A 19,417-nucleotide genomic window follows, 5' to 3' on the forward strand; every position below is an offset into this window, starting at 1 on the left:
ACCAAATGTTCTATTTTGCATTCAATTTTAGCAATAGAATATTTTCATTGTAGTACAAAAATGCAGTTGGATATATATTATACAACTGCTACTGGGTCCTGTTGACATAATGTGTGTATTTCTACATATATATTTTTTGTTTGTTTGTTTGTTTGTTTTTTTAATTAAAAAAAATTGCATTGTTGAAATATTTTGTTTAATTCGCAAAAGTTTTATAATGCTCATCACATATCAATGAAGTACACAGTACATTGGATTTCATCCTTACGATCTCAATATTGCAAGCGAAATAGTCAAATGCAAACATAAAACTCACTAAACCATTATGTAGCCAAGATATAAAACACTGTCTACTATAACCTTCGAAAGAAATTATATCTTTAAAAAGGACCAAGTTTCTTTTATTTTGAAACATGTCGTATATGTATGAAGTTTACTCCAATTTTTTTTGTAGGATTTAAAAGGGGAGCAAAATGAAATATGTTTGAGAATACCCTTTGTGATTACCTCTCTTGAAAAAAATGTATATTTTATTTATAATTACAAACTTAGAATACAATCAAATGCGAACTTTGAGTGAGCAAAATTAAACTGAGTGATGAAAAGAAATCAGCGTAATAATATATGTGATTGAAAATTTTTTGAATAATTACTCATACAGTTATTAAGGATTGGTGCCAATGAGACTAAATTCTTGTCGAGCCCATTGTTATATTAATCAAATTCGATTTGTGTGCCAAGATTGTTTTTTTATTGTTGTTGTTGGTTATAAAATGATCTTTGTTCTATTGGCATTTGTTCCAATGCCTGTGTTAAAATTAAATGGTTATGACAAACTATTGACCCGAACGTAAAGTTAAAACAGGCAGCAAAACAAATCAAATAATCCATATGGTTTCAATTGCATCTTATAAATCACATTTTATTTATGATTAATGGTAATAATTTTTCAAATGCATCCCCCACAATGCTACCTCAACTGTTTTTCAGATACTGAAGGGGGGCCAATTCGCCGGAACCCTGGTGGCAATGTGGGCAGGCCGATGGTGATGAATCTTCCTGAGCCTGATGACGTTCGCCAATGCCTCAGTACTGAACGTTTTGACACACCGCCATTCTATTCTACATCAGATGACAGCTTCAGAAATGCCCTCGAAGGTATAGAGGCAATTTAATTTATCCATGAAAAAAAAAATTCAACATAAACAGATACTTTTCAGTCTGTAGAGAATTTGATATTTTGAATTATTATTACAAACACAACTCTGATGTCCTAATCAATTTTCTTTCATGTCTTCATATGCTTGTAGGTTATGCGGAGCCGAACGGTCACTACAATTCCAGCGTGCGCACTCTGCACAATCTGGCACATCTCTACCTCAACGGCACAGCCAGCCAGACACACATCTCACCAAATGACCCTCTCTTTGTGCTGTTGCACACTTTCACCGATGCCATATTTGATGAATGGTTACGCATTCACAATCCCAGTGAGTTATCAGGACTTTTATAAGTTGAAAATTCTGCCACTAATACAATCTTTGTACAGAAGAGTCTCGTTATAATACGCAAGTACATTCCATATAGTGGTTGTTGTGGTGACAATATGTGGTATCAGATCAGACCCACAACCCCATCCCAATCAGCATTCTCTACCCTAAGTCCCAGAACAGACAAAATTGGCACCCCTATAATTCAAGAACCAGTGCTGGCAGGATGGCCTGAGAGGAATGCATAGTCGCCTCTGAGCCATCTAATCTGGGTTCGAATCTCAACCCAACGATTAACTGTCATCCTGGTGTTTCACAGGCAAGTTGATTCATTAATATGCGTGCCATCCCTCGGATAGACTTTAAACGGGCATCCCGTCTGCCAACTTAAGTTGGTGGACATGAAGGATCCTGTGATTTCCTTTGTAAAGAGTTGGCGAGCTATCGCTGACACCATGGCCACAATTCCAAATTCCTGCCCTCACCTTCATCAAACATCAGGCCTGGTTTGTCTTTGGGAAGAAGGGGAAGTTTGTCATCAGACCTGGTTTGTCTAAGACTTGGGGAAAAGCTTCCCCTGGCCAATCCCACAGAAAGACGGGAATAATCATGGCCAGAAAAGAAGATATTTCAGGAACCAGACTCGGTGGTGTAATGATCAGCACATCCACTCTTGAGTTTGTGAGGTCGTTGATTCAAATCTCAGCTGTCATACAAAAGACTTTAAAAATGGTACGTGCTGCTTCCTTGCTTGACATGATCAGCATTTAAAAGGATAGAGTATGGACAAACAATACCTGGAAGGTAATAGCAAACCACCCAGCCAAGAAACTACTTCACCAGTGCCAATGCTCTTTAAAGTGTATGGTACATAAAAAATAATTCAGGAAGAATGATCAATTCATACTGCTTTGCCATCAATCCCTCCCCCCCAAAAAGAATTATAAAATCAAAATATTTTATGTTTCACTCTGTTCAGTTAAGCCTGCAGTTATCGTTTGAGCATAATACTGTGAAAGTTGGTCTGTTTGGTATGGCCCCATACAGCTATATCTGTAGGTTTACATTAGGAGGACATTATTTCCTCATTTTTTTATGCACCAGTTCATTGGGGAGCATCATCTGTGTACATGTTTTTCGGGCAACTTGCACTTCATCAGAACGAAGCAGATACCCGAATCACCGAGTGAGCTGCTCGTGCCTCATGGAGGAATTTGGTATAATGGAGAATGCTTGGGTTCTCGTGTGCAGCCTGTGACTGCTGGTTGCATCATCGGTTAGGGGCACGGCTATGCCGCTGATGCAGTGCCCCTATTACCAGTACACTGGTACTCATTTCGCTGACCTTGGAAGGATGACAGTCAACCCCACCTGGTATTAACTCAGGACCCTCGGATCCCAAGCCAGCTACCCTCACCGCTAAGCCAACGCCAGGCCATAGAGAATACTACTTGATGTCTACACAGTGGCTAAATGGCTTTTGATAATTTTATAATCAAAACAAAAATATCCTCCATTTCAATACTCATTATCGTGACTTGAAATCTATAAGGTAAAACAGGATTGTCCACTAAGAGTGCTGTTCAGTGTATAGGGGTTTTAATTAGCACAAATGTTCCTTTAAAGTGTGTGTGTGTGTGTGTGTGTGTGTGTGTGTGTGTGTGTGTGTGTGTGTGTGTGTGTGTGTGTGTGTGTGTGTGTGTGTGTGTGTGTGTGTGTGTGTGTGTGTGTGTGTGTGTGTGTGTGTGTGTGTGTGTGCGTGCGCGTTTCTTGTTGTCTCCATATGTGGGTTTCAGAAGGTGGAACGGACTCCTCCCAGTTTTTAAAATATCTATCTCCATTTCGGTTTAGGGAGGGGGGGTGGGGGTCGCAATTCATGGATCAAGCTGTAAAGTTGTGTTGTTCACAAAGTTTTGGTCCGACGGGTATTTTCAGGATCGTCACTGAGCCCCAGACAGCTATGGTTTGCTTTGTATCAATATTCCCACGGATGGTTTTTTATGAACTCTGTATGGTTCTTCTTCATCATTCCATTGCTTTAATGATCGCTGGTCCAATTTTGGATCTTTTCACCTCATTTTTGAGATATTGGTATTTGGCCATTTTCTTGATTTCTGCATTGTTGAGGCCAAAATCACTGGGAACTGACACCTCAATGAGCAATGACATTTTCTCTTTTTTTATACCTAAGTGCTATAACCAGTTGCAATACTTTGTTTTATTTGTTCACGCTGAATGGGATCATCGTGTCTTATGTGAGCATTACTTCCTTGTTCTCAATTATCGCTTTTGGTTCGTGTTTCCATGAGTTTTATGGAACTGGGATATTGAAATTTCTGCAGATGTGCCAGTGAATTACTCGACATACCTTGTTGTGCCTTTATGTGTACAGCTGTTCTGACATGAGTTTTTTCCATCCCGATAGGATGTAGCTCGTGCTTTCTGTATCTATCTTGCAAAATTTCTTCCTATCCAATTGGCTCAGTTCCACCATTATTCTTTTACAGCCCTTGGTGTAGTGTCCTTGGACTTGGAAATTTATAATGATTTGTTCTCTGTCCCAATTGAGCTAACCTCTTCTTGACCATTCCAGTGATCTTTCTTTGTCTATACCCAATCTGTTGAACACCTTTTTTTTTTAACCTCCCTGCTCTTTTGTCTTTCACCCAGTTGTCAGTGTGCATCTGTTGATAATTGGTGGAGTGGAGACTTGTAAATGTTGGTAAATGGTGGAGACTTGTTATACCCACCCCCACCTGGAAACGGTGCGACACAATGCACATTTATGTAGAGAATTTGCGTCCCCCCCCCCCCGGTCATCCCCCCCAAAAACCACCGGCAAAAATAAAAACACCCCTACACATTAATTGGGGTTATGCCGATTCTCTGTAGCAAATCTGGATGTAATTGGCCCAGAACTGTAGGAGCAGTGGCCCGACAAACAAACCTACAAACACACAAACACCGGTCCGTGAATTATAGTAAGGATTCTCTGTTTTGTTTTGTTTTGTTTTCATTGAATATTTTGTGGATCGTGAGGAGTTTCCTTCTTTTGACATCAAGTTTGTTGATTTCCGTTTGTGGCTAGTTTATTATTTTACAGATGTATTGGAACACTGGTACTGCAAGTTGGTTTATGGCTTTGATTTTGTTCTTTGAGGAGAGGTATGCTTTCTGGATCAGCCTCATTCTATGCAGGTATTCTTCAAGATGATCTTCGCAGGCCAGCCAAGTGGTAGGGAGTCCATATGGAGATTGAATTGAGAAGAACTAAAACTAAACCTGTGAAACCAAAAAAAACTGTGTTTGAATTACCATAAAGAATTTGGTGTAAATTTGGATACATGTGTGCTGTTTATTGAATGCACTCTTTCAATTCAAATGCATGAGATAACAAGAAAAACAGCAATCAGAGATTGATGACCCTCGCCAGAACTTGTTTAGTGTGGTGTATTTTGTGTGGCATTTGTGTACTGGTGTGCTACGTCATTAATAAGAGACATAATTAGAACTGCCACTTTATAACTGCTGGCGATGATTACCGGGTACCAAGATGTCCCACTTTGATGCAACCCCGCTTTGATCGGACACCTGACCCTGACCCATGACGTTTTTTTTTTAAATTATTCATTATTCAATTGAATTTAGAATGGGATTAAAATAAATTAAATTCAATTCAAATGGAAGACCAAATAGGTACAGTCCTGCATCAGAGTAATCAGAAGGAACCCAAACAAGCAAAAATAAAAGATGAAATCATCAGGAGGAACCTGGATAGGATTTGCATTTCAACTGCGACTCCTCCACCCTCAAACCCATCCAGGAACAGCCAAGTGAGCCTTATACAACAAAATAAATAAATAAGAACCTACGTCAAAAAATTAAATAATTCTGGCTTCCAGACCATGTGTCAGATCAAGTTGAAATTTTGAAATCGGATTCCCCATTGCTACTACATCATAAATTTGAAGTTTCATGTTAATTGATTAAGCGGTTCCAGAGAAAACATTATTTAATATTTTTCTTCAATCCAATATTGTGACCAAATAATATGACCTATCAATTATTCCTGAACAAACTTGTACACCCATGGCTTGAGGAACGCTTGTGTGAAGTTTCCTCTCGATTTCTCCAGCCGTTCTGGAGAAGAAGATTTTTATAGGTTTTAGGGTAAATCCAATACGGCTGCCAAACCATTTGACCAATGACATCAATGTGTGAACCTTTTGTTCCTCATGGGCAGGCGGTCATTCCAGTAAAGTTTCACCTCGATCTGTTCAGCCACTTCAGAGAAGATTTTTGAAGGTTTTTTTTTTTTAAAAGGTCTCTGATAATTTCAGAACAGTCGGTTGAGCGGTTTGGGCTGGAGGTGAGCAGACAGGCAAACAAACACACCAACAAATGGAGGCGATCAACATACTTGTCAAAAACATTTTTTGGGGTTGTTGTTGCCAAGTAATAAGGATGGGAATATGAATCATGGTGGCATGAAAGATGCGCTTATTATTATATCCACACAGGCCCATGAGGGTAGAAAGATAGACAGTGGGAGAGGGCAAAGAAAAGAAGAAAATAATTGGTGGAAACTTCCAGGGATTATTTTTCAAAGAATGACTTGGAAAGACAGAAGATGCCGAATCTGCAGCTCCCGCAAGATGTTGGAGCTGATGATGAGGACTTTTGACTGAACCTCTTCCAGTTGATTATGGAAATTGGTGGGTTAATTTTACGATTCTTCTGGAGTGACTGGGTAAAGCCGTGAGATTTGCCACGATTGAAAGAAATGTTCAATTTCTGAGACTGTGTGATTTGCCAGCACTGTAACAAGTTCTATTTGTCAGACCAAAATCTAATCAATTCCATAGAAGCAAGCAGTGACAGAGCTGTTGTCTGCCTCTCAGTGGGGTATGGTACTGTATGACCAACTGTGTAGTCATCCACAAACAGGAAGAGAGGATTTCACAAAGCATCAGAGAGGTTTTAATGGAAATGAGGAAAAAGACTGAGGGTGAGGACACTGTTTTGGGTACTCCAGTTTCAACTGAGAGAGGAGAGGGTTCCATTGATCGCAACACAATGCGATCAATGTGTTGATCGCAAGAGAGTACTTGGAAGAGGGGAAAAAAAAAACAGAAATAGGGAATCAGAAGGGAGAGCTTAATGCCAAGCTTATCTGTGGATCTGCCACTGTGCATTTTAGGGTGGTGTGGGAGTTTGCATGTTTGTACATTTTAAAGAATTAGGATGAAAAGTCGAAGTAACAATAAAAGTATGAACCCCACGTTTCAATTTCATGCTCTGCAATAGCAAAATTGAAGAAATAGCCACCAATCATTTTGAATTTGTCTGCGGTGGCCATTTTTGCTATCATCCGGATGTGTTCCGTTCGCAAGCAGGTCGCTTACCGCTCGCCAAGCACCTATCTTCATCACTTGCTAACTGCATATGTCCCTGGAGTTGTGGGGGGATGGTTTGAGCAAAACATCTCGAATAACATCTAGAATGAGCAAAGAGGTGTTGGGGAGGATTGAGTGAGTCTTGGGTTTTTTAATGTGTTGTTTGATATTTTGAGTCGAGAAAGCCTGATGGGTGATAAAGATGAGTTTGAGAGCAGTAAGCAAAGGAGAGAGGAAATGATCAAGGAAACGAAGACTTGCAAGGCTTATTACTCATGAGCATGTGGCCGAGTCAACTTTTGGTTTGAATAGTTTGAAGTCAACTGGGATTTCTTGCACTGCTGCCAAAGGGCTGGAGTCAACAAACCACAACACTTCACCAAACTTGCTCTTGCTCTCAATGAGGAAAAGTGCAATATTCACATTCGATGTGTCACAGAATTTGGTACAAAGTTTGGCTGACGGGGTTGTTTGTTAAAGGTGGATGAACAGCCTCTTACAATTCAAATAAACTGTTGGGAGTTAACAACGCATTATTTCCATTCTCCCCCAATAATTTTGATCCTGTAGTCATGACGACTGTGTCTCTTTCGTTCGTCTTGCTTCATTGGGGTGTTGTTGACGACTTCAGAAGCAGTCTTTGGTGACAAAAGGCTCAAACCAAAATATCAAAAAGAGCCTTTGATTTTGGAATGTGACATCACAAGGCGTTTGCTGACAAATGCCATCCATGCAGGTTAGCTTTCCTTCCTCACTTTCACAGAAATACTTATTATGGAAACAGAAATCAAATATAATATTTCTCAGGTCACTTGCAAAATTCTAATGTGTAAAATTATGAAAGCAAATTTTGATCTTATTTGCACGAAAAAGCTCCTTGTCCATCATTTCCATGACCTGCTGGAAGAGGATATAAAAAACCACGCGGGTTCCGCAGGATAAATTTAGCTTTGTGCCTTACTGCCTCGGGTTCTGGGTTTCAAACAACTCAGGCTCAAAGCTCCGCCACCCCATCCCTGCTCAATTTCCGTGTTGCAGTGCCCGTTTTGCCAGTAATTGTTGGCATTTGGTTGCTGTGTATTTGACCTTGAGTGCGTAGCTCCATTGCATCTTGAAATGTGGTTGAAGAGGGTCAGGTTCAAGCACTGCCATGAGGTTGTAAATTGGCCGGCTACTATCCATCTCCACATTGATGAGGATTTGATCTTAAGAGATCTTTTCAGGAGGACCATCATTACTGGCTTTGTATTTCCATGCATGTTCACTTATTGCTGCAAGTACAGAGCTGTGATGCTTCTCTTGTGTCGGAGTACCTTCTCCCACACTTGACTAGCGATGATCTGAACTGTGACATTAAAAAAAAACTAAGTCATTTGCTCACACTGATTTATTAGCTGTGATTCCTTCACTCGCCAAGTCATTTCTAAAGATGGATATATTGAGTTTCCTTCCTCCTGATTTGTATTACTACTACCTTTGTTGAACGCACACGAGACCGAACTGACGTTGACTAAACTGTGTATTGTCTTTGTTTTGGGATTAGTTGATAAAATTAGTTAAGGAATGGCTGTTTTGAGAATAATTTGCAATGGTCTGGAAATTATGTGAACAACTTTGCTCGTCTCTACACTCTCTATGATTGTTAATTGGTTGTATTAGTTGCTGCACTTGGAATTTGAATGAGTTAACGATGCTGCATCAACTAAGAATGTTGTAATGTTTTATGAGGGTTACATTTTATTTTATTTTTGATTTTTTTTTTACGTTGTAAATTGGTTATGCTGATACTTGTCTTCAAAAGGCGGAGGAGCTCCTTGTGAGCCAACGGCCATCCAAATCTGGTGCCCAACTGCGTCTGCGGACGTCCTCCTGCAGTGTGCAACCTTTCCTCGGAGGTTGCTGACAAAATTTGCACTCCGGCCACCATAAAAACACTTCACCACACAAAACACACTAAAAAAATGCAAAGAAAACTGAAAATACACTCTGTGGGAGTACCTCCTGTGCATCTGCCCTTTGCAGGGTAGCTCACCGGATGATGGGATTGAGGAAAAATCTTCGGCACCGCCACTGTTTGATGATAGTCGGAAAAGCACAGGGTAAACTTGGATTGTGGAAGTGTGTGTCAGTGTGGTGCTGAGGTGTTGTCCACCAGATGGCGGTCTCCTCAAGGTTACCCTGAGGTGGTCCCTTCGGGTGGGTGCCTGGAATGTCCTATCCCTAAGAGAAGATGATCACCTGTCTTTGCTATCAACTGAGCTCCAGCACTTGAACATCGGTATTGCAGCACTCTCTGAGGTTCAGAGACCGGATAGTGTTGAGATCATGGCAGGTGGTTAAACCTACTACTGGTCTGATTACACCTCCCACTGGTCTGGTCGCTCTGATTGTTACCATGACCAAAGAATTGCTGTCACTGTGTCCAATAAGCCGACTCCAATGATAATTGAGGTAACACCGGTCAACGAGCGTATTATGAGACTGAGGATTCATCACTCCTGAGGTGTCGTTTCCCTGGTCTCTGCATCTGCTCCGACTGAGGCGAGTGATCTCACCGTGATGGACACATTCTATGCCACGCTCGAGTCTGTGGTTGATCGGTGCCCCAAGCGAGATGCTCTTCTCGTCTTGGGGGGGATTTCGATGCATCAACTGGAACTGATATGTAATTCAAATAATATTCATGTCCTTGGAAGTACCATAGACAGCGATGCTTTGTGAGTGTTGGCGAGGAATTAACACCTCATTGCTCTGACTGACTGGCAGTTTTGTGATCTACCGTTGTTGATGTAACTTCTCTTATACTCCAAATCAATTTATCTATGAATGATGAAAATTAAAAATTGGAAAATTATCCAATTCGACTGAAAATCAACATCGATTTATACGTCAAAAACTGTAGAACAGAACGTATATGATAACCCCTTCCCCTGCTTACTGTCCATCTCTGCTGTTTGAGCCGAGTACCCCCAGATGTTCGGTATAGGGGGTCGTGCCATATATGGCAGTACTTGAAGCCCATGCGTGGCTTTATAAGAGGAAGTGTGATTGGGTGCCAGAGAGAAGGAGCAGGAGGAAACAGGACATGTACGCAGGTACTAGAGAGATAAGCGGCTGTAACCTGTGCAAGATGGAGCAATAACAGGTCTGTGATGTCCTTCAGCAGTAGAAAAGATATCCATAACAAGGAGAAAGGACAAACTCTGGTGCAGCAAGGAGCAGGGAGCTTGGCAGAAGAAAAAGAGATCTGTCCGTTCGTACCACACATACCCATGCTCACACCTCAGCGCCATCCCATAGCGAGGTGCACGTCCCTCTGACGCAGTCCAGATCCCACCATATCATTAAATCCTGAAACCTTCTTCTTAACTCATTTCTCATTTTTCTGTTTCTTGCTTGATTGTTTTTCTTATCTCCTCTCACCTGCCCTTTCACCTTCTCCCATATAAACCAGCCTTGTGGCAATAGGTTAAATAAGATTTGTGTCTTGTGTGTTCTTCTTAAGAGGGATGGTCATTATCGAGTTTTGCAAACTGTGTATATTGTGAAAAAGCAGAACCACAAGTTACATTTCATTTTTCAATGTCGTCTCCCTTGACTTCAATACACTTATTCCACTTGTCCTTCAAACTTGCTATGCCAGTCTTATAGAAGTCTTCCGACTGCACCTCAATCCACGTCTCGGTAGCCTCTTTCAGTTCCTCGTCTTGAAAACGGTACCCTCGAAGGTGGTACTTGATATTTTGAAATAAAAAAATACTCGTTTACAATCCAACGGATTGCGTCAACTCTCGTTGTTACCTCCGCTACCGACGGTGGAAGAAGGTTACGTTTTCAACCCTCTCTGCCTGTTTGTTTGTGTGCAGGATATCTCAAATAGTTGTGGACAGATTCAAATGAAATTTGGAGGGCAGGTTGGGTGAGTAGAGTGACAAGGATGAACTGATTAGAATTTGGTGAAAATCTGGATCCGGTTCCAGCTACTCAAATTTTTGGGGGTGATTCTTCACCATTGATGGATAGGGCTAAACCCATATATTTAGCACGATATCTCAAAAGCTTGTGAACGGATTCAGATGAAACTTGGTGGACACATTGGGTGGGTGACAAGGACAAATTAATTCGATTTTGGTGAAGATCAGAATCCGAATCTTCATACAATAATTATTTCATTTTTAAGTGATTCTTCACCATTGAGAGATTGGGCCAAAAACGATATATAGCATGATAATTCAAAAAATATATTGGGTCGATAAAAAAAAATATGCTCGATATGTTCTCCTGGATGAGGCATTGCGTGGCAGAGGTATGCGCTCTTCCGAGTGCCCTTCTAATTTTTCTCTGCAGTCAAAAACCGAGAAAAAAAACGATAAGCTCCACCCAGTAAATAAAGAATGAATGAATGTTGGAATACACTCATCATAACATATATTCTATCATCGACCAACCCCTCCTCTCCCCCCCTCCCCCAACCCTCTCTTCCCCACCGCATCCCATTCACCGCTCTTTCTCCTGTAACCTTTCATGTTAAGCCCATCATCCCTGAAAAGTGTAAAATAACAGCATAAATCGCACAATATCATTCAACAGTTTGAACATAAGTCTGTCATTATTACAGTGAATGCATAATGGTGTCTTGTGTTGCAGACACATCTGAGTTTCCTGCAGAAGATGCACCAATTGGCCATAACCAAGCATTCTACATGGTTCCATTCTGGCCCCCAGTCCGTAATGTGGATATGTTTGTGACAGCGCCAGAAAACCTGGGTTACAAATATGAGGTCATCTGGCCAGGTGGGTGCAAAAGATATCCTGAATATTGGTGTAATTATGAACGTCTCTTATTTTCCCCCTTCTTTCTATTTTTTTGTCTACACTAGCAGAGTGTCCTCCCTCTGGGTGGGTCGAGTTTGTGCATTACTTTCTGAACAAAATAATAGTCTGTGTTTTGCAGAAGAGTAGAATGTTTGTGTGGTGTGCGACTAAAAAGTTATAGATGGTCTAAAGGTGTTATGTTCCAATCGTAGTTAGGATCTAAGGCATTGAAAGGGTCTCTCTCAAGCATGTAAAAAGGGTCTAGAAAGGTCAAACTGGTCCATAGCTCTGGTCAAGGGTCCAAGCTGTCTAATGTCTGAAAGGTGAAAGGGGTCTAAATGGTGTTAATGTTTAAAGGGTCTAAATGGAGTCAAGGAACATAAAGGGTGAAAAGATCTAAAGCGTTTATGGGGTCGAAAGGTTCTCATGCTCTAAATGGTATAAAACGTCGAAAGGGTGAAGGGGTCGAAAGGGTCTGAAAGGGAAAAGGGGTATTAAGGGTTCTTAAAGGTCTTAGAGGGTCTTGAGGGTCCTTGGGGGTTTCAAGGATATTGGAGGTCTTGAGAATTTTAGGGATTGTGGGGGTCCTAAGGGTCTTGGGGGTCGAAAGGGTATTGGAGATCTTATGTGTCTTAAACGGTCTTAAGGTTCTAACAGAGTTAGGGTCTTAAGTGTTCTTGGGGTTATCAAGGGGTCAAAGGTATAGAGGGGTCTGGAACTCACATGCATGCATGGAGGTAGGCACACCTCCTTTTATATTTGGAATAGCATGGATCGGCTCGCTACGGTCACCTCTCCACACATCGTTGCAGAGATTGATGTCACAGATTTGCTCTGTTGTCATGACTGACACCAATCATAATACAAACATTTCTTTTTGAAAATATTTTTTTGAAATATTGGTGATATTATATTTATTTGAAATTTATTTGTAATATAAAAAGGTACAAGTGGTCTAAATGGTCAAGGGTCTAAGCTGTCTAATCTGTCTGAAGGGTGTAAGGGGTCTAAATGGTGTTTAGGTCTAAGATGTCTAAAGGGTCTTCGGGGTCTTTTGGAGTTTTATGGTCTTTTTGGGGTCTTGGGGGTCTTTTGAGTCCTTAGGGGTCTTAAGGGTCTTAGTGAATTCATGTTCAAATAGGACATGATTAATAGGCATATAGTCATAAAGGCCACCCGGATTGACTCATGGCTACAAGCAACCAATAAATTTGCTTTATGCAACTTCTTCTCCACAAGAGTATGGGAGGAGTCGATTTATTTATATAATCGGAGCAACCTGGGTTCAGTTGATGAGGTGTGAGCTATTTCGGTATTCCTTCCATTCACAGGTGAGAGAAGTGGGTGGGTCTTTCTTCATCATTTATATATTGACTGCTTTTGACATTTGCATGGGGAACAGGCTTGGGAGCCTCGTTGGAATGAATTTCTGTCTTCGCTATCGCTGATGGTTTGCAAATAAGCGATGAAACCGGTTCAGCAGCGGAGGGTGTGAGCAGCATTGCGATTCTCATGTGTGTACGATGTGTGAATGTCTTTACTTGAAACAGCAAAGAGCTCACCTTGGTTGCTTTATTTAGCTTCTTCGGCTGCAAGAGTGTGGGAGGATCTCATCTTACCGATGTAGCTGATCTATAGGACCTCGCTGTTGTGTGCAGTAAGCTTCCAAATTCGCAACAATATATGTGTGTATATATATATATATATATATATATATATATATATATATATATATATATATATATATATATATATATATATATATATATATATATATATATATGTATGTAAATAGAATTATATATATATATATATATATATATATATATATATATATATATATATATATATATACATATAAATATACATGAATATATATATAAATATACATGAATATATATATATATATATATATATATATATATATTGTTGCGTTAACGGTGACCGATCCACCAGCTTGTCACTCAGGGGGATTAATCCCCGGTTGTCCTTGGTAGAGCCGGACCTGGGGCCACCACTCACGATTAACGTAATGGTACAGTGGGTTGTTTAAAACTACGAACGCCATCCAGTCAACCATGAGTTCCAGTGTCCGCCGTCTAATTATTCCGTTTAACTAGAGGTCATGTGGTTACCTGAGCGGGGAGCGCGCCCTCGGCAAAGCACCAATATTATCTGATTAGATTTTAATTAGGGCGGACGAGCGTTTTAACCGCTGGTGCGTGCTGACGATTTTTTTGGTCAATTCTGTGCTAATTACCTCCCAGTCTACCTCTGTTCGAACAATGCGAGACCAATGAAGGAAAGGACAAACACGGACAGGTTGGAAATCGACAAATAATTTATTAACAATAAAATAAATAAATAAAAGGAACTTTTTATTTGCTGAGGTAAATAAGGAATTTTAAAGCAAAATCAATCAAAATGCCAGGAAAGAGACAAAGAGCAGATGCTTATCGGGGTTGACTTACTGACAGCTAAACACAGACAAGGGTACCCAATGGATCATTCAGGGGGAGCGGAGAGGGAGAATCGTCTCGCTCACCAGAAAGTCGTCCATGAAGCAAAAACGTTCTGAAATGTGTGCGTGTCACGTGCGTCGCCAGCACCCAGCTTTGTCGCACAGCCTCTCGTGGGGCAGCCTTGAATGCCAGTCCACGCGCTCGCTTGCCGAAGCTCTGGGCTGGACTAACCGTCTTGCTGTTGGTGCTGGCCAGACACCCACATGCATGCTTCCTTCTCCTCTTTTGCATGCCTCCACCCGCTTCCTGCTCGCTTCTCTCTCGTACCTCTTTCGTTGACGCTTTTTTATTATCTCAGAACGTATCTCTCTCTTCTTCAGAACATCTCTCTCCACACCTCACAGAACGTCTCTCCTCACAGAACGTTTTTCCTCACAGAACGTACCTCACGCTTTCTCTCGCTCGTTTTTATATCCCTGGGCCGTCTCCATGGGGTGCCGTCCGCGCCAAGCTCACCCCACCCCACTGGGGACGGTTACCATGACGACCTGTGCACTCTCAAAAAAGCGGGCGACGGAGCTCGCGAAGGAATGTTCCTGAGGAAAAACGAGGGCGGGCCCTCTCCGCAGGGTGCCGTCTGCCCCAAGCTCACCCCACCCCACTGGGGCATGGTTACCATGACGACACGTGCGCTCTCAAAAAAAGGCAGCGTCAGAGCTCTCAAAAGAATGTTGCTGAGGAAAAACGAGGGCGGGCTTCAGAGCTCGTGAAAGAAACGTGTGTGAACATGTCCGTCGTAAAGAAAAAAGCTTCCCATAAGAGAGGGGATCTATCCTTTACCCTTCTCAACACATCACATTTAAGATCCCATTAGCCATGGGGATGGGGCTAATCTGGACATGCATTTAAGGAAATAACTGTCTGAGGACCTGGATGTGTGGATGCATTCATCAGACCGGATTCTGATATCCGTAACACTATATATATATATATATATATATATATATATATATATATATATATATATATATATATATATATATATATATATATATATATATATATATATATATATATATATATATATATATATTTCTGGTCCATTTGTAGGACCATGGGATCTTTTACATCCAAAAACCAATCGCAGCACTCCAGCAGATGGGTCCCTCCTTCATGTCCACCAGAGGGACAGTGCACTTTGTGTTGCAATGCCTTGCCTGTAAAGTCCCAAATCAACAGTTTTAGTTGGGCCGACTATGAAGATCAAAATCCTGAGCACATTACTGAATAATTCATTTTTTGTTTTGCAATATCAATCACAGAATATTTGCTTTACAGCATCAATCACTTTATGACTTGACTCATCCTGCTGGCATAGATGGATAACACTGAACAACAAAAATTTTTTACTGGAGATGTGTAAAGTGATTTAGACTAATTTGGGTATGCTGATTTCAAAAATCATAACCGTTTTGCTGTATCACGTCAGGATTTTCAGTAACAGAAATATTCCCATTGCCTAGAAGTCAGGATTTCAATGAAATTTACAAAAATTCATTTATTCATTTATTTCATCATGAATGCTTCAAAATTATAGAAATTACAGAAAAACTCCACTAGAATGTAATTAAAAATGCTTTAGGCATTTGGCTTTGCGTTTGTGCTGCTCTGTGTCAGTTTCACGATGCAGGAACCAGCAGAAATCGCCCATCATGTTCGGGTTGTGCCGCCCTTGGTAACGCGTCTCCATGAGTGAAATCTCTTGGTGGAATCGCTCGCCGTGCTCGTCCGAGACTGCTCCCAAGTTGTCAGGGAAGAAGTTCAGGTGCTGGTGTAGGAAATGGATTTTCAGGGACATCCTGGAGCCAAGTTTCCTGAAGGACTCCAGCAGCTGCTGCACTATTTCTTCATAGTTGTCCGCACGCTCGTTCCCCAAGAAGTTGTCCGTCACAGCTTTGAAGCTCCTCCACGCTGCCAGCTCTTTGGGGTTTAGAGTTGTCGGAAAAGTTTCGTCCTTCATAATCTGTCGGATTTGCGGTCCAACAAAGACACCAGCCTTGATCTTGGCCTCCGACAAGGTGTTGCCAAACTTTTCCTTGAGGTATAAAAACCCACGCCCATTCAGATCCATTGCCCGTACAAAACTTTTCATCAAGCCGAGCTTTATGTGGAGTGATGGAAGGAAAGCCTTGGCTGGGTCGACAAGGGTGACATGCTTCACGTTGTGTCGACCAGGTACATGCTCTTTTCGCTCTTCCCAATCTTTCTTCGTCCAGTGATTCTTGTCGTCTCTGCTATCCCAGAGACAAAGGAAGCACATGTATTTCGTGTAGCCTGACTGCAGCCCTAACAACAGCGCCACCACTTTCAAGTCTCCGCAGATGTGCCAGTTGAAGTCATTGTACTTGATGGAATCAAGCAGCTGCCGCATAGTCTCATAGGTCTCTGTCATGCCGAACACGTGAGACAGTGGGACTGATGGTTTCTCGTTGCCATTGTGGAGCAAAACAGCCTTCAAGCTGTTCTTCCCCGAGTCGATGAAGAGGCGCCAGTCTGCAGGATCGTGATCACACCCAAGTTCTTTCAACAGACCGTTGATGTCACTGCAGAATGTCATCGTGTCTTCCATCTCAAAGAACTCAGCCATGTCTCTGTGACGTGCTCTGAACAAGGATATCTTGGTGTTAGGTTCAAGTAGATTCCACTGCTGCAGCCTTGATCCAAGCAGCTCTGCCTTCGCCTTTGACAGCGAGAGATCTCTTACAAGATCATTTAAGTCTCCCTGGTTCAGAAGGTGTGATTCTTGAGTGTCGGGTTCAAAAGGTACATCATCACCATCCTCTTCACCACTGCTTACAGCTATGTTCTGATCAGCTGGAGGTGTTGGAACGGGGTTCTCGTCATCATGAGGCACAGGTTTATGAGCAGAGACACAGTCAGCGTACTTGATGTGACCTTTATTCTTCTTGTTGAAGCCGGCGATGCTTGTGCAGCAGAAATAACAATCATCATGATGATTCTGCGGCTCACGCCATATCATGGGCACCGCAAATGGCATGCTCACACGCTTGCCCACCAACCACTGAGTCAAGGTTGTGTGACTGCTTGTGCAGCAGATGTGTGGTGCCCAGCTCTGTTCTTGGTCCTCCACCTTACACCCGAAGTAGTGAAAGTAGGCGGCCTTCATTTTCACTGCTGTTGATATACTTCGCTGTTGATCATTTTTGGTATACCGACCACAGACATAACAGAAGTTGTCAGGATGATTGGTACAGGAACGCCTACTCATCTTTATCTGAAAGAAAGAAATATAACACAAGTTAACAACAATTGTACGAAATAGACATGTTATAGACATTTGTAAATTTCATTGAAATCCTGACTTCTAGGCAATGGGAATATTTCTGTTCCTGAAAATCCTGACGTAATAGAGCAAAACGGTTATGATTTTTGAAATCAGCGTACCCAAATTAGTCTTAATCACTTTACACATCTCCAGCAAAAAAAAAATTTTGAAATTTGTTGTTCAGTGTAATCATGACCGAAAGTGCTGCAGCAGACCAGAAAGAAAATCAAAAATTTAAAATCTGACCAATGCTCCCATACTTTCACCTCTTTACAAATGCAATATACCCTTGGGGGAGGGAGGGAGGGGAGGAGGAGGGGTAGGCATTGTACTTTTAGAAATTAGGCCTAATGCCAGCAGGTAAGAGATCTGGCTCAAACGCTCGTCTCAGAAAAGGGTGAGAATAAGGTTGGAATACTTGATATTAAGCATGAGGGAAAATTGACTCTAAATGCAAGCCTGGACACATACACAAGCCATGATGTGTCCTTTATACTGCGACACCGATAAGGAACAGACTGCATGCTCTATAAATAAAGATTGCATCAACCAAATAAGGCCAGTTCTGGAGATGTTAATCGAGCGCTCAAAGAGGGGACAGGTGGGGTTCACTCCTCATTAGGCTGGGAGGTGGCAGGGTAATCTGGCAGTCTCGCAGCCACTTGAGTTAGTGTCTCACAAATATTGCCAAATATCTTTGTACCAGGAAAGCAAAAAAGCAACTGAATCATGTTTGTTCTCCTCCCAAACCCGCAAACAGGACGACGATTATCACCACTGGAGGCTACGGCTGTGGCCATTCTCTGCGCACTGGTGCTGAGTGCTGTGCTGCTCGGTGCATGGACCTACATTCATCAAACCAGGCACCGAAACAGGAGTGACTGGAGCCCGCTTTTAGCCGATTATGACCAAGAGAACCGCTATGGCAGATATGAACCAAGAGAGGTCGCCACAGACTGAGGTTGGGAGAGAAACTTCAACCACCATCAGGGGGAGCGCGATTATTTTTTCACGACGTGTACGGCTTTCAACAGAGTATAATCTTTCTCCAAGCAATATCATCTTGCCGAAAAGAAATGGGATTCAAAAGAGAAAAATTGTGACCGTTTAAGTGGAAAAAATGTCATGCAAATTTGTAAAGGAACTGAATCTAGAGTGAAAATTCAGTTACATAAAAATGCAATGTATTCCAAAATGTAGTGATTACTTTATTCCATTAGAAATCGTTCTTGGAAAATTCTGCATTTACACTTTGGCAATACACCTTGGCAATGGAAATTGTGGAATATCATTGTAAATAAATCGTCTCAAGTTGTTTTTCACATGAATGGTGACCATGGACCCAAGTGCAACACCAGCACTTGCTGCAAGGGTCATAAGCAATAGGAGGCACCTGCCACATCCACCATGATATCGGCTGTATCCACCACACAGTTAACAAGGATTTAAAATTGCAGCCAGGAAATAGGATATTGCAAGCTCAAATTTTGGTGCAGTCTGTGAAAGACACAGAACAGCCACTGCATACAGCAGTCTCCAGCTGCCTCACTCTTAACTGCAGCATCAGTCAGCTTATATAGACATTCAAAGACAATGCCAGTCCATCACTACTGCATAAAGCCAATGCCAGGGAAGGGAATCAATCCATGGATCTGATTCTCGTTCCACAGCTATCAATATATATATATATATATATATATATATATATATATATATATATATATATATATATATATATATATATATATATATATATATATCTCCATCTCTCCATCTCTCTCTCCATATCTCTCTCTCTCTCTCTCTCTCTCTCTCTCTCTCTCTCTCTCTCTCTCTCTCTCTCTCTCTCTCTCTCTCTCTCTCTCTCTCTCTCTCTCTCTCTCTCTCTCTCTCTCTCTCTCTCTCTCT

General features: G+C 41.6%; 1 protein-coding gene across 4 annotated transcripts in view; it reads left to right on the top strand.

Annotated features, from left to right (window-relative positions):
- Nucleotides 1-18,843, top strand: part of TYRP1 (tyrosinase related protein 1) — an 84,211-nt gene extending 65,368 nt beyond the window's left edge. For all 4 annotated transcript variants that reach the window (XM_085883716.1, XM_085883717.1, XM_085883718.1 and 1 more), the window contains 4 exons: nucleotides 991-1,158; nucleotides 1,311-1,490; nucleotides 11,534-11,680; nucleotides 18,270-18,843. In XM_085883716.1, coding sequence (XP_085739842.1) covers nucleotides 991-1,158; nucleotides 1,311-1,490; nucleotides 11,534-11,680; nucleotides 18,270-18,469 — 695 coding nt within the window. In that variant the 3' untranslated portion in view covers nucleotides 18,470-18,843. The remainder of the gene's footprint in view (nucleotides 1-990; nucleotides 1,159-1,310; nucleotides 1,491-11,533; nucleotides 11,681-18,269) is intronic.
- The last annotated feature ends 574 nt before the right edge of the window (nucleotides 18,844-19,417 follow it).

This window comes from Eptatretus burgeri, chromosome 6 (genome assembly GCF_056783735.1).
Source record: "Eptatretus burgeri isolate ZD-2024b chromosome 6, Ebu_testis_v1, whole genome shotgun sequence".
NCBI lineage: Eukaryota > Metazoa > Chordata > Myxini > Myxiniformes > Myxinidae > Eptatretus > Eptatretus burgeri.